Raw genomic sequence first — 14,267 nt, 5'->3', positions numbered from 1 at the left:
ACATAGTAAGTTCTAGGCCTGGTAAGGACTACACAGTAAGACACTGTCTCAAAAAAAAAAAAAAACCTCCATAGAGTTCTTAACAACAAAAATAAGACTATGTCTAGCCAATATAATCAATACCAGTGTAATTTTCTTACAGGTTATTTCTAAAAGAATTGGTCTTTTTATTTTAAAAATAAACAAAAATTTTAATTATATATATTACTTGTTTACTATGTTAAATATCAGAAAGCAAAACAGAACTCATTAAGTTAATGCATGCATTAGAAAGTCATAGCAACATGCTGACACGAAAGTACTATGTTTATGTCTATAGTCTACTTCTAGGAAAATCTGTGATTCCAGAATGAAAGTAAAGACAAAATTAATTTCCTCTAAAAACTTCCCAATTTCAAGGAGAGATTACTGAGCAAAGCTCAGTTAGCTATTCAAAAGCAGGCCATTCTTTCTGCTGATATAAACTGAAGATCTATACATGTATGTATTTATAAGATCTGACATAGTCTGTAACTGTACTTTCACTTCAGAGAAAATATCAGTTATAATAAACTCCTATATCTTTTACAGGGAAAAATCTTGATGTTCAAACCTTACCTCAACTGATCAAAAACGAAGTTCATAAACCTTCAACTCATTACACAGTAATGAGAACATCAATCTACAAAGATATTCTTAGGCAAGAACATATTAAACTTTCCACAGTTAACTCAAAATTCTCACACATTATGTTTTGAACATAAAAAATTACAAGTATTTAATTCAAACCTCCTAAGAAAAAGGAAAACCTTGGCTGAGTCTATTACTCTTAATTTAAAAGTTGTAAATATTTGCATGCTCAGTAATACCTGCCTGGCATGTGTGAGGCCCTGGGTTAAATCAAGACCACCCATAAGGAAAAACAATGGGCCTGGAACATAACACAGTTGGCAGAATGCCTGCTTAGCATGCATAAAGCCTTAGGCTGGATCCTGAGCACTTCATAAACTGGGTGTGGTAGACAAGAGGATCAGAAGTTCAAGGTTATCCTCCGCTACACAACTAGTTCAAGACCAGCCTGTGCTATAAGAAAGCTTGTCTCAAAATACATTGGGAAAGAAGTAACAGGTTTTTTTCACATAAAATTACTGAGAAATATTAAGATGAATTATAGGTTTCAATTTCTTACATGCAAACTTCTAAATATACTACCTAGTCTGCAAAACATAGAATTTGGTTCTTTTCCCGGAGTTGATGAAGTTGCATACATAATAAATAAAACTAATTTTTTTCATTGACGTGAAGGCCAACTTTCTCTAAAAGAAAGTATAACCTAAAACTCAGTTAAACAGCAAAATTATGTATCCCTTATTGAAGACTTTCATGCTTCAATTTAGCTGTCTCTCACCACATTCCTACAAATCCTCAAAAATATTTAAAAAAGAAGAAACCCACATTCAAGCACATCTATCCCACTGCAAAACTTCTGTTTTTGTTTCAGGGGCAGAGGAGGTTATCATATAGCCAAGAACGACTTTGAACTCCTAGTCCTCCAGCCTCCACTTTCCCAATCCTGGGATTAGAGGCTCACACCACCAAATCTAACAAGTCTGTCAATCCTGTCATATTTATTCTCTTTGTTACACTCCACGGGACTTTTAACACTATCAAAGACTATTTTCAGACTAAGGAATGAAAACAAAATTAAACTAGTTATTTTAAAAGCAAAATTAACTAAAACTTTTTCACTAGCAACTTAAAAACCCATTCAATTCCACTGACTGCTATTTGCCAGGGTTAATTCAAAGCTCAAGATTAAAGTTTATCTGTGTAACACTGAAAAGCAGAGTATTGACGACTAAAGACACTTTCATTTTCCTTGGTTTCAGTTATCCCACAGTTAGCAAAAGACCGAAATAAAAGAGGAAACCACAGAAATGACTAATTCACAAATCTTAATTTGCACAATGTTCTGAGTAGTGTGATGAAATTTTACACAGCCCTGAGCTCAGGTTCTGAACCATCCCTTTGTCCAGAGAATCTACAAAAAAAAAGTCACCATCTCAGTTATCAAACTGTTTTAGTATTGCAGTACTTTTGTTGAAGTAACTTATGCATATAACAGGCTAAGTCTTATAGCACTCACTTCACCATGAAGGCAAGGTATCTGCCATCTTACTACACCACAGTAAGGGTAAATGCAGTCCAAAAGAATGCTTTGAGACACTAATTCAACAGTTTTTTAGTGTACTGTTAAAACTTTTCTATTTTTATTATTGCTATTAACCTTAATGTGCCATTTTTATAAACTAAGCTTTATAGCAGATGTACATAAAGAAAAAAGCAGTATATACAGGGCTTGGTATATGCAGTGTATAACATCCACTGGAATTCTTAGAACACACCCTCTCCCCAGAAGGGGAACTACTGCACTATTTTTCCTCATGCAGGAAGTCAACCTGAAGTAAGATGGCCTTTCCTACAATACTGTCCCCCTTCCCTGAAGGAAGGATTTTGCTATAACACAGACTGACCTCAAACTCATACTCCTCCAGCCTCAGCCTCTTAAATGTTGGGATTACAGGCCTGCACCATCATGCTATGGTATTCCATACAGTATGTTGCATAGCTGGTACAAAAATAAATTTACTCAAGAAATTAATTAATGAAGACTACTGACAAATTAGTTCACTAAATAACAAAGACTATGAAAAGGCTCATGTAGTGTATTCTTTCATAATCTTCATAAAAAATTACAGGATTTGAATCAGAGGAGTTGACAAATGTTTATGGAAAGAATGGTAAGATATTCTCAAGTTATAAACTACCCATGGGTTTCTACTAATTATCCTTTATTAAAGTTTTTATTTAGCTTTTTTACATGAACAGACATAAAAGGGAGAATCATTCCTTCCTATTGTTGCAAAAATATGGTTTAGGTTCCAATCTACAAAATAAAACATAAGCTAAAACTTACCAAACTTCTGCTTTCTGTTTTTAATACTTTTGCTTTTTTTTTTTCTTGAAACGGTTTCAAACAGCTCAGGTTAGCCTCGAACTTGCAAATTAGCCAAAGCTGGCTTTGAAATTACTGGTATTCCTGCCTCCCTATCTCCCAAATGCTGGGATTATGGTTATATGCCACCAGGCTCACCTAATTTAAAAAGAAAAATCAAAGCAAACCTGTTAAAATACCATCAAAAGAAACTTCTAATAGGCAAATATACTGTTTACTTAATCCATAAAATGGACAACACACTTTAGTGATATTCATAGATAATTTAGAAATGCTTCCATTTTTAGCAATGATAACTAGAAAACTATTATGTCTTTGGGAATTGTAAAATACTGCGAAGCTTCAAAGGGGTAAGGAACATAAGAACTGACAAAGGATTATTGTGAGTACTTGCAAGGGTAGGGATCAGCATTTAAGCACCTGAAGAGGTGAGGGGGAATTCTTGGAGTAACCAGCTGTGTTTTGGGTCCCCTGGGCTCAAGGGCTGCTCACTGTCTTCATCAATGTCAAAGTGAGTTAGTTTCCCACCTACCTACATTGAGGACTTCTGCCTATCTCTATAACTCAGCAAAACAGTTACTGGCATCTTCTAGAACACTGCCTATCCAGTTTCTCATACGCCACACCTCTCGACAAGGAATTTTGGCATTTCCTATTTCCTTGGACACTCACTCACATTTAGCTGATGTGATGTCATTCATAGAATGATATCAGCAAAACTGATGCCAGCTTTGAGACACAGAGGCCACTTAACAACACATTAATAACTTAGAAAAGTGTATTTTTATTTAAACACACTTAACTCAGAAAAGTGGCAACAGCGCTGTTTTGTTTTTAAGCCTGATGGATATACCACTGATAAGCAGTGTTGGAATTCACTAACCAAGCCAAATTAATAAAATTACCAATATCATATGATGTTACCTTTTATTATAGCTTCAGTGATCTATCTGGGAAAATTGGTTTTCTTACTGTACAACTGTCTTTACCTGCAGTTAACTGGTTTTTAGCCTTTGATAAATGTAAGAACCTGGAGTGGCTTTACAATACCACAAACCACAATGGCTCCAAGATATATAAAGCTTATTTTTTTAAGTTTTCAAGATAATTTTAATGTACAGCTTTAGTGAAGAACCACTATATTTGACTATGTTGACTGTGTTGGCTTTTAGAATTCTAAAAGGTAATTCTTGGTCAGGTGGACCCATAATTCTCACCTGACTGAAAGCTTTTATTTATTTTTAAATTGTGTGGGAAACACATAAAGGATGTACATAATCTATGTGAACTTCTGGGCCAGTCTTATAAAAGCCATAGTGTCTGCCAGGGTGTTAAGAGGACTGTATGTAGCAGAGGAGCCCTGTGTTTAAAGGTTAGGGTACACAGGCTAAGTATGTAGGATATACAGTACTTGCCTAGCATGCATGAAGACTGGGTTCAATTTCCAACACTGCATGAAACTAGATGCAGCGATACATTCCTATAATCCTATAATACCAGTATTTGGAAGATGAAGGTAGGGGGGGATTGTAAGTTCAAGGTCACCCTCAACTGGAAGCCAACCTGGGCTATAATGGGACCCTGTTGCAAAAATAAATAAATAGAAAAATAAATAAATTGAATAAATAAGGCATAGTGAGAATTATATTTATCCCTTATAAAGGCTTTATTAATAGTCTTAAGTTGTCCTGTAGTAAAGAAACTTGTTTTCACATAATCTAGCATATTCCAAATATGTGAACATATAAATAAGTATTGATATTCTGTAGAAGAGTAGCTTCATAAGATTCTAGTTGAACTTCACAAACTGGCCCTACACAAACTGTTCATCCTTGAGCTGGACTGTTTTGGTTTAGGCCTTGAATAAAACTAACAGTATTAAACGCTTCATTTTTAGGACCAATATTAAATAGGCTACCTTCTCACACCACTCTTGACCATACTATCTACAATAGCTTTTCTATCTAATTCTCATTCAGTCTTTCTCCTTTATATGCTTTATTATTGTTGTAGTGGTGATTGTTACTATTAGTATTGATAATATATGCTATATTATTATTATTATTATATAGTATAGAACCACCTAGTAACAATGAATGCATTTATTATCTGGCTCCTCTGGGAAGAGTACATTTCGTGAGGGAAAAGACTTCATTTACTATTATGCCCCCAACACTGTATATTAGGTACACAAATACTTGCTAATAAAATGACTGAGGGGAGCAATCAATGTTGGGCTTATAAAATCTCTACATTAAGAAATTGTATGAACAGTACTGGGATTGGGATACAGCTCAGTGATGGTTGCCTAGCATGTGCAAAGTCTTGGTTGGATTTGATACCCAGCACCACTGAAAAAAAACAAAACAAAACAAAACAAAACAAAATTGGAAACACAATCTTATAAACTGTTCTATCATGTTTCCTCCAGGTTATTTCTGAAAGAATGGCTCATTTTATCATTTAGTAGCTTTTTACAAAGATGCAAAGGAATGCCTCATTATGAAGAGTAACTGCAGACACTAAGAACTTTTAATCATGCCATCCTTTTTTCTATACCTATATGCTACTGAACAAATTTTTAGCTCCTTTTCTACTTAGTAATAAAAACCTCTTCAAGTTTGTTACCTACATTTCCTCTAACTTCATCTTACCACTTTTCTTCTGACTACTTTCTCCACTATTTCCACTTTTAAAAAATTGTTTAAAGAAAAGCTTTGTCTGTATTACATGATTCTTTGAGAAGTATGTACCTTCTCTTCTTGTGTATTCAGCTTAGGAAGATCAGATCAAATAGAATGGACACTTTATTCTCCTTGTGGTTTTGAGACAGTGTCACGTTACATAGCCATGCTGGTCTAACTTGCGGTCACTCTGCATCAGCCTCCTGGGGCTGTGAGTAACTACAGGGTACCTGAACTCTATACTGTCTTTGAGACAGGGTCTCATTAGGTGGCTTAGGCTAGCCTTGAACTTGATAAATAGCCAAGTCTTTCATTAAACTCCTGCCTTGAGTAACCATTTTCCTTTTAGCCCCACTGCATGTGCTGGGTAAAAATAAGTGTTAAGAAAGGAAATCAGGGGCTGGAGAGATGGCTCAGAGGTTAAGAGCCTGCTCTTCCAAAGGTCCTGAGTTCAATTCCCAGCAACCATATGGTGGCTCACAACCATCTGTAATGGGGTCTGGTGCCCTCTTCTGGCCTGCACACATACATGGAAGGAATGCTGTATACACAATAAATAAATAAATATTTTAAAAAAAGAAAGGAAATCAGAAAGCAGAAACGATCTGTTAGATACTGACATTACCTATTTCTTGATATATATAAACGAGTATTTAAAACTTGAATTCAGGAAATGGTGAGAGGACACTTATACTAAGAACAGTAACAGAAGCCCTAGCCTCAAAAAGATGACTGCCAGCCATAAACACTAACAGATATAAATTTCAAGAACTAAAACTCCACAGAACTTAGAAAAACGAAGTGAATCCCAAACAGTACAGGAAGAACTTTAGGTGATAACAGAAGGTCAATGTAGGCTTATCATTTTTTTTAATGTACACTCTAATTGGGTTGCTGACAATACGGAGGCTGAATGTGAAGGAAGGAATTAGAAAAACTCTGTTCAAATTTGCTGTGAATTGAAAACTACTAAAAAGTAGTTTGTTAAAAAAAATTAAAAAACAGAGATGATAGTCTCATCTTAAGTAACTATGGTCTTATTAACACTAAGGTATAGTCTGTGTTGTAAATACAAAGTTAGTGTAGACACTCATTTTAGACCAGAAGGATGAGAATAATGTATCTTTGTGTTTCAACATGAAAGGTTGCCAAAGGATATCTACTTCAAAGCCTATAAATTTAACATGCAGGCATTGTAACATCCAGATAACATCCTTAAACAACATATGCTTTAAAAACACTTAGGGTGGGTGTGGTGGTAAATGAAGTGGAAGCAGGAGAATCACTAGTCGAGGCCAGTTACCTCATCAAATACTGTGTTAAAAAACAAACATTTCGCCGGGCGGTGGTGGCGCACGCCTGTAATCCCAGCACTCGGGAGGCAGAGGCAGGCGGATCTCTGTGAGTTCGAGACCAGCCTGGTCTACAAGAGCTAGTTCCAGGACAGGCTCCAAAACCACAGAGAAACCTTGTCTCGAAAAAACCAAAAAAAAAAAAAAACCAAAAAAAAAAAAAACATTTCACTTAAATGGAGAAAGAGGTGCCCCCAAAGAATTGTGTACAGTATACAACTCTAATTTCCAATAATCAGACATCATTTTTTAGAACCTCACACCCACTGGCAACTCCGGTGACCAGACTACCAGTTTTCCAGGAGTCACTCTCACCACAATCTGGATCAAGCCACAACTCCTGGCTAACTGAACAGTTCACCTGCAGAGTTGTAAAGGCACTGGTACCCATGATCAGACCCCAGAAGATTCTGATTTGATTGGCTGGAGTGTGGCCTGGGCACCAAAAGTTTTAAGTGGCTATTAAAATACATCGCTAGGTTAAAAGCTGCATGACTCTTTTAGCCTAGTCTGCATTTACTAAACTCAGAACAGTTTTTACCTGAAGGTTCTAAACAGCTGCCAAACTAACTCCAGATTATGGAAAACGTACTTACATTAACTATATGAGGCTTTCAGCCACTGGGGGACACTTCATAGTCAAGCAAGGAGAGAATGCTTCATGGGGATCCTTAGGAGTCTAAAAGTCTTCTACTATGAGTCCCTACTGCTTGGATTAATACCAAAATCTTTCCAAGCAATACCCAATAGGTTAAGAACCACTACAGATTAAGAAGAAAAAAAGCACATGTCCCAAGAAGAAAACGTATGAAGAACATGAAAATTATTTACCAAAAGAAACAAGTGGCAAAGGTAGTTTTTCAACTTCACTAAACAGCAACGTAACACAAATTAACCTGAAGCTCCAATTCTTCACTAAATCAACAAGAATAAATAAATATTTATCCATAAAAAGAATACAATACATAAACACTCAAACTCTAAGATAAAGTAAACAATGTATTTTTAAAGATCATTTTAGACTATATGGTCAGAAGCCCTAAGTGCTCATACTCTTTAATTTATAACAGCAAAATATAAAAATGGCCCAAATGGCAAACATTAGAAGTTATTTTTATAGTTAACTAAATTATTCAAAATCCAAATAATATAGAGGATAATGTATTAGTTAAAGGTTCAAAATGCAATGTTATAAAGAAGGTTTACCCAGTGTGACAAATTTTGTTAGGTATTATAGAAGACAACATACTCCTTAGACAACAATGAGGACACTAAGAGAGACATACATGGATCTGATCTACATGGGAAGTAGAAAAAGACAATATCTCCTGAGTAAATTGGGAGCATGGGGACCATGGGAGAGGGTAGAAGGGGAGGGGAGAGAAACGGAAGGGAACAGAGAAAAATCTAGAGCTCAATAAAATCAATTAAAACAAAACAAACAACAAACAAAAAACAAAAAGACAGCATACTCAAATATCAACAAAAGTGAAATTATCGGAGGCTGGAGAGATGATTCAGCAGTTAAGAGCACATGTTGCTCTTGCAGAAGACCTGAGTTCAATTCCAGGCACCCACATGGTGGCTCACAGCAATCCATAACTCTAGTTCCAGGGGATCAAAAGCCCTCTTCTGACTTCCACAAGCACCAGGCACACATATGGCCACATACATGCATTCAAGCAAACAACTGTACACAGGAAAAATTTTTTTTTTAAATAAGAAAGCTTAAAAGTCATTTTTAAAAAGTGAAATTATGGGTAACTTAAACATTTACTACTATATTTTTAATTGTGTGTTGTGTATGTATCTATGAGCAGGCGTGTGCACACACATATGTGCATGAAGGCCAGAGGCATCAGATCCCCTAGGACTAAGGTTATCCATGTGGACACTAGGAACTGAACCTCTAAAAGAGCAGTACTCATGCTTAACCACTGAGCTATCTCTCAACCCCAAATTTGTCACTTTTCAAGAATGTTTAATTCTAGCCAAGAATTACTTGATTAAGTATAATAATCAGAAAAACTTGCTAGACCAATTTGTCATGATACATGTGAGTATATCAATATTTGTGGCGGATATTAGGTATAAAGTTGCTGGCTTCAGTAGGGTTGAGCTGGTCTGAGAGCGTCACATGAATTAAGAATTCAGGTGATTGTACATATCTGTTCTCACTAAACATCCTCACCTACTCCAAAAAAAGGTAAACCAGCTGAGACAACTGCCTCTTACCTGACACAATGGGTTCCCTTCTGGAACCTCGTTCTGAAAAAGCATTTTAAGACCACACAAAAGTAGGTCATAAGAGCCAAGATGAGACAAAGCCACCCTAAAGCTCACTCTATGCTAACTGTTAATGAAAAGGCAGGGCCAGAAAAAAACAATGTTTTCTGGATGCCCACATATACACTGATACAAGTGTGAACTCAGGAAATTCCTAGAAATGAAGTCTAATGCCCATTATTCTTGACTAAAACCAAAACCCTTCCAACAAACTTTACAGAGCTAGAATGTTTTACAGAGAAACTGTACCCCCCCATGAAAAAATGTTCAGTCATAAACTGTAAAGAAAACAAAAACCATAAATGTTCCAATTATAAAACTGCAAAGATAATATATAAAGCATACCAAAAACTCTAGAGATAAGTCAGGCATTTGATAAAAGCCTTAACTACTCAAGGTAACTATTACATAGCATTTTTACATTAGTTTACTATAGAATACTATAAATTTATCGTAAAAGCTCTAAGTTCTCCAAATGAAAGCACTGCCAGATTATCTTTATCATGTTCTTCCAAACAGGTATTTAAAGCATCCATATTTCTAAAAACTTCAAGAAAATGGTACAATGCAATACTAAGTAGCCTATCAGTTAACTGATTTAAAAAAAAAAAAAAACTTCATAAATATCTCTTCCCAAGACATCAAACTAATTCAGTAAGACTGTACTGGTCTTCACCATTATCTACATTCTTTAAAAGGAAATATACTGTTAAATTACTTGACATATAGTACAATCAATTTTTAAGAATTATAAACGAAAGTTTATAATAAAGCATTTTCTGAATTACTAAACTGCTTGTATCTTGACAAAAATCACATAGTAGGAAATTTTACTGTTCCAATTGCTTTCCATTCTGTGTAAACAGCTGGATTCAAATTTCAGCATCCAAAGATTCTCTTAGGCACATCCAATGTAAGTTCACCCGAATGTCCATGTTGCTGCACTGAAGTTGGTTCACAGCATTTTTTAACAACTACTCTTGCTAAAGGTTGAGTGTGCCTCCCTTCTGAACCAGTCATAATGTGACTCAGGAAATTAAAAAATATATGTCTGTCACAGTAGAAATGGACAAGGTCACAGTTTTTCAGAGATAACAATATGGTTGACCTGAAGTTCCTTATGTTTAAACACTAGTTCATTGTTTTCTGCTTTGCACAATTACCAAAAAAGACCATTTATACCTGTTCTATGTGTGAATAGGGCCAGCCACTTTCAACTCCAAAAACATTAGCAGTGTACATCACAGTCTTACAGTGGCTCCATCTTCAGCTATCAATTCATTTCCCACAATTACCTTAGAAACTATTGCTTCTTCTCAAAGGCCAAAAACTTACCAAGTTGTATAAAAAAATAGAAACTATAGTAAATATTAATTTACTTCAATGTTTGATTGGTATACAATTCAGAATAGATGTCAAACAGAAAGAATATCAGTATTTCAGAAGTCTTAAAAAGGTTATGACAGTCAGAAATAAACAAACAACAAGTCTATATATATTTAAGGAAATAAAGAGTGTTCATTAGATATTACTCATTTCACCTCTACAATGGGATTCCAGCTTTAAAAAGAATTTTATTCACCCACCTTCTCCCTTTCCATAAAAAAGGCAAAGTGCTGAGGTGGTTAAAAGAAAATCTGTTTATAACTGGAATTAAGTACTGTTTCAGGAGATCCATTATAACTTAATTAAGAGATTAGAACAGAATATAAGAATACACAAACAATTTTATAGGTATTTAAAGGCTTCCTTTAGAGTATTATTAAATGAAAAACTGAAATATACCTAGAACATGCTTTAGAACAACCCAAAAGTCTGCTTCTTTCATGAACTTCATTTAAATCTTTTCCCATTAGTTTTAATATAAGGAAGTAGTAAAGGAATTCAATCAAGATATTATCACAGGAAAAAGCATCTCAGGACTGTTTAAACTCATATTTAATATGCTATATGAAAGGCTTATTGTTAGAGTTCACACCTATAAAGTGCTTTCTAAATCATTCTTGTTATTGAGTTTACATGATTAGGTATAAATTTAGATGATCAATATAATTTTTACTGAAATATATTTTATACACTAGCAATATGTTGCCTTATGCATAAAACAGAAAACTAAAAAGAAAAAAAATCACCTATAAAACTTTAGAAAAACCAAAACTTTCCCCTCTGTAATGCAGGAATAAACAAAAGCTGTCATGACCTATTAAGTATGTTACTTTACAAAATACTGCTAGCCATATAATTCTCTTCAATAATGAGAATTCTTCACTTAAGAACCATTCAGACATCATCATTCTTCCTCTATGCAATCTCAAGACTGCCTCTGTAGCACACAGTATGAGATGTGACAATACAGGAAAATTAGACATGTTAAAAATGTAATGAACTGCAGGCCCTTTTCTCTATGAGAGCTGAGAGAAGCCAATTTCCAAGTAACTTTTTAAACCCTGGGAGATCAAGGGGAAAGTTTTTTTTAAAAAATTCTTTACAATTTGAGTGACAAAACAGGATAAAAAAATGTGCAATTATGGGTAACTAGTTTATCATCCACTAAGCCTGGTAGGAAAACACACAAAACTATTATTTTAGGAGGAACAGTAATTAGAAAGTTTCAACGAAAGAATGTATTATTCCAGACACCATAAGCTCAAGTGCAGAGACTAGATAATAAAGCAAGGTGCCTATTCCTGAGGAAAATGTACTTAGTGATAATGCTGAACAGTGAGTAGTAAATCTATGGAGTGCTAAAAAGGCAATGATGGAAGTTCAGATAGCATGTAACAGAGAAAGACCTGTAAGAATTCCATTGCTTAAAAATTAAACCTGTCCCTGTCATTAACCACTTAATGTTTCTGCTGATGTGCTAAAGTGCACTGGCAACTCAGAACAGGTTTGTTTGTGTTTTAAGCTGGCCATGTCTTGTTAATAGACTGCAGTCTTCACATTTATACAGAGCTGCAGGTCTCCTGGATTTTTTCAAGTGTCACTCATCTAAATGAGTCTGACAGCTGAGAAAGGCCATCAGGTGCTTTACAGTCAGTTTAAAAAACATCCTCTACCTGGTATCTCTGCAGTGATTGTCTTGCTGCTCCCTGAAACTTCTTCATCATCATCTGACGAGCTCGTGCTTGAGTCACAAGTCAGGTCACTATCACTGGTACTACTGTCCTGTAGCAGGTTGTACTTCTTCCTTGCAGCAGCCTCCCGTTTTTGCCTCAGTAGTCTGATCCTTTCCTTGTGCTTTTGGCTCCGATGACCTTTAACCTTGGTGACTCGGCCATTCTGCTTATCACTCGATTGCCGGTTTTTCTTGGCAGCCATAGTAGATGTTTCACTTTCAGAACGGGATCGCCTAGACTTGCGCCCAACAGTGGCACCAGACACTCCTGATGTATCTCCTTCTACTGTTGTTTCTGCTTGAGAGGGTTCATTCTCTTCTACAGAAGACAACGTGTCTGAATCAGCCAAGTGACCACTAGAGGAAGGGGAAAGCATGCAATGATTAGAGGAGTCACTCTCATAGACTCGGCCAGTTGTGGGCTTGTCACTCTCTGTGGATGCTAACTGAGACTCTGAAGAGTCCCTTCGCAGTTCCATCAACAAACACGGCATTGAAGAAAGAACTGTAGAGTCAGCTACACCATCCTTCGGAACTTGAGATTCCAGTTCTACAGAACCATCTTCCTCCTTGACTGTCTCTTGTTCGGAGGTTTTTGGTGGGGCTGCAGACTCAATGAGGTCTTCTACTTTTCCCACTGTCTCCTCCATCTTCATTTCAGAATTCCAAATTAAATCATGGAGCAGAGACTAGGAAACGATATCAAAGATGCAACAGGAAAGCAGCCTGTATGAAAATACATAAAATCAGTGACTAGAAATGAAAGATTATTTAACCTATACAGTATGCTATTTTTCTAAGTGTCAAAAGTTACTACTTAGGCAGACCCTTAAGATATTATGTATCCATACTTAGTTCGTTAACAGCAGCACAATCCTAGCAGTCTTTATCTACTAAAAGCAGAACACTAATCCCCTATTGCTGTAATTACAGTACGTAACCAAAGAATTAAGTTTAGAACTTTAGATAGGGTTGGGAAAGTAGTGTAGCAACAAAATAAGAAAGACTTAAAAACATTCAAGAAAGAATCTTAGAAAATCTTTAATATAATTAATGTTTATCTGACTTTATTACAAATGAAAAGAATGGTTTAAAATACAACTATTCTGAGTCTGGAGGTGGAGTTCAGTTGGTAGAGTGTTTAACTCATATATATGAAGGTGGGTTCAATCCTCACCACTACCTAAAACTGAGACCCTACTAAAAAAAAAAAGAGTAGTCTGACCTGGACATGGTAGTGGTAGCACAGGCCTATAATTCTAGCTACTTGACAGGCTGAGGTATGCGGCTCCCAAAGTCAAGGCCTACTTGACTTTGGAAAAACTTTTGACAACTTGGAAGACTCTGTCTCAAAATTAAAACAAAGGGGGCAGAAAGATGGATGGCTCAGAGGTTAAGAGTACTTCCTGTTCTTGCAGCATACCCTGGTTTGGTTCCCAGAACCTACACAGCTGCTCCTTTCTATAACTCCAGTTCCAGGGGATCATACACCCCTGTACATACACATGCAGGCAAATACTTCTACACATATAAAATAATTTTTAAAAAGTAAATAGGTATAAAGGAGGAAGGGCTGGGATGTAGCTTAATAGCATAGTGTTTGCCTAACATGTTTAATGGCCCAGTACAACTAAACACAGCAGTAGCCTGGGAATCATTATAATTAAAACGATGGTTTTATACTCAATTCCCCAAAGAAAAAGGAGAACTATCTATGTACACGTATGAATTGTTAGGGGTTGGTGATGCGTTTTTTATGCATGTATGTGTGCAGGTGCATGTGGGGGGTAGATGAAAAAACCTCCTGTGTCATTCCTCAAAAGCCATCCACC

The 14,267-nt window shown here is 35.9% G+C and overlaps 1 protein-coding gene across 4 annotated transcripts in view; it reads right to left on the bottom strand.

The window, feature by feature from the left end:
- The window catches only part of Ark2n (arkadia (RNF111) N-terminal like PKA signaling regulator 2N), a 73,669-nt gene that overhangs the window by 28,550 nt on the left and 30,852 nt on the right, over positions 1-14,267 (bottom strand). For all 4 annotated transcript variants that reach the window (XM_075968220.1, XM_075968218.1, XM_075968217.1 and 1 more), the window contains exon 2: positions 12,377-13,161. In XM_075968220.1, coding sequence (XP_075824335.1) covers positions 12,377-13,091 — 715 coding nt within the window. In that variant the 5' untranslated portion in view covers positions 13,092-13,161. The remainder of the gene's footprint in view (positions 1-12,376; positions 13,162-14,267) is intronic.

Source organism: Microtus pennsylvanicus, chromosome 4 (genome assembly GCF_037038515.1).
Source record: "Microtus pennsylvanicus isolate mMicPen1 chromosome 4, mMicPen1.hap1, whole genome shotgun sequence".
NCBI classification, from domain to species: domain Eukaryota; kingdom Metazoa; phylum Chordata; class Mammalia; order Rodentia; family Cricetidae; genus Microtus; species Microtus pennsylvanicus.
The sequence above is the reverse complement of the archived record's forward strand: the minus strand, read 5'-3'. Positions and strand labels throughout refer to the sequence as shown.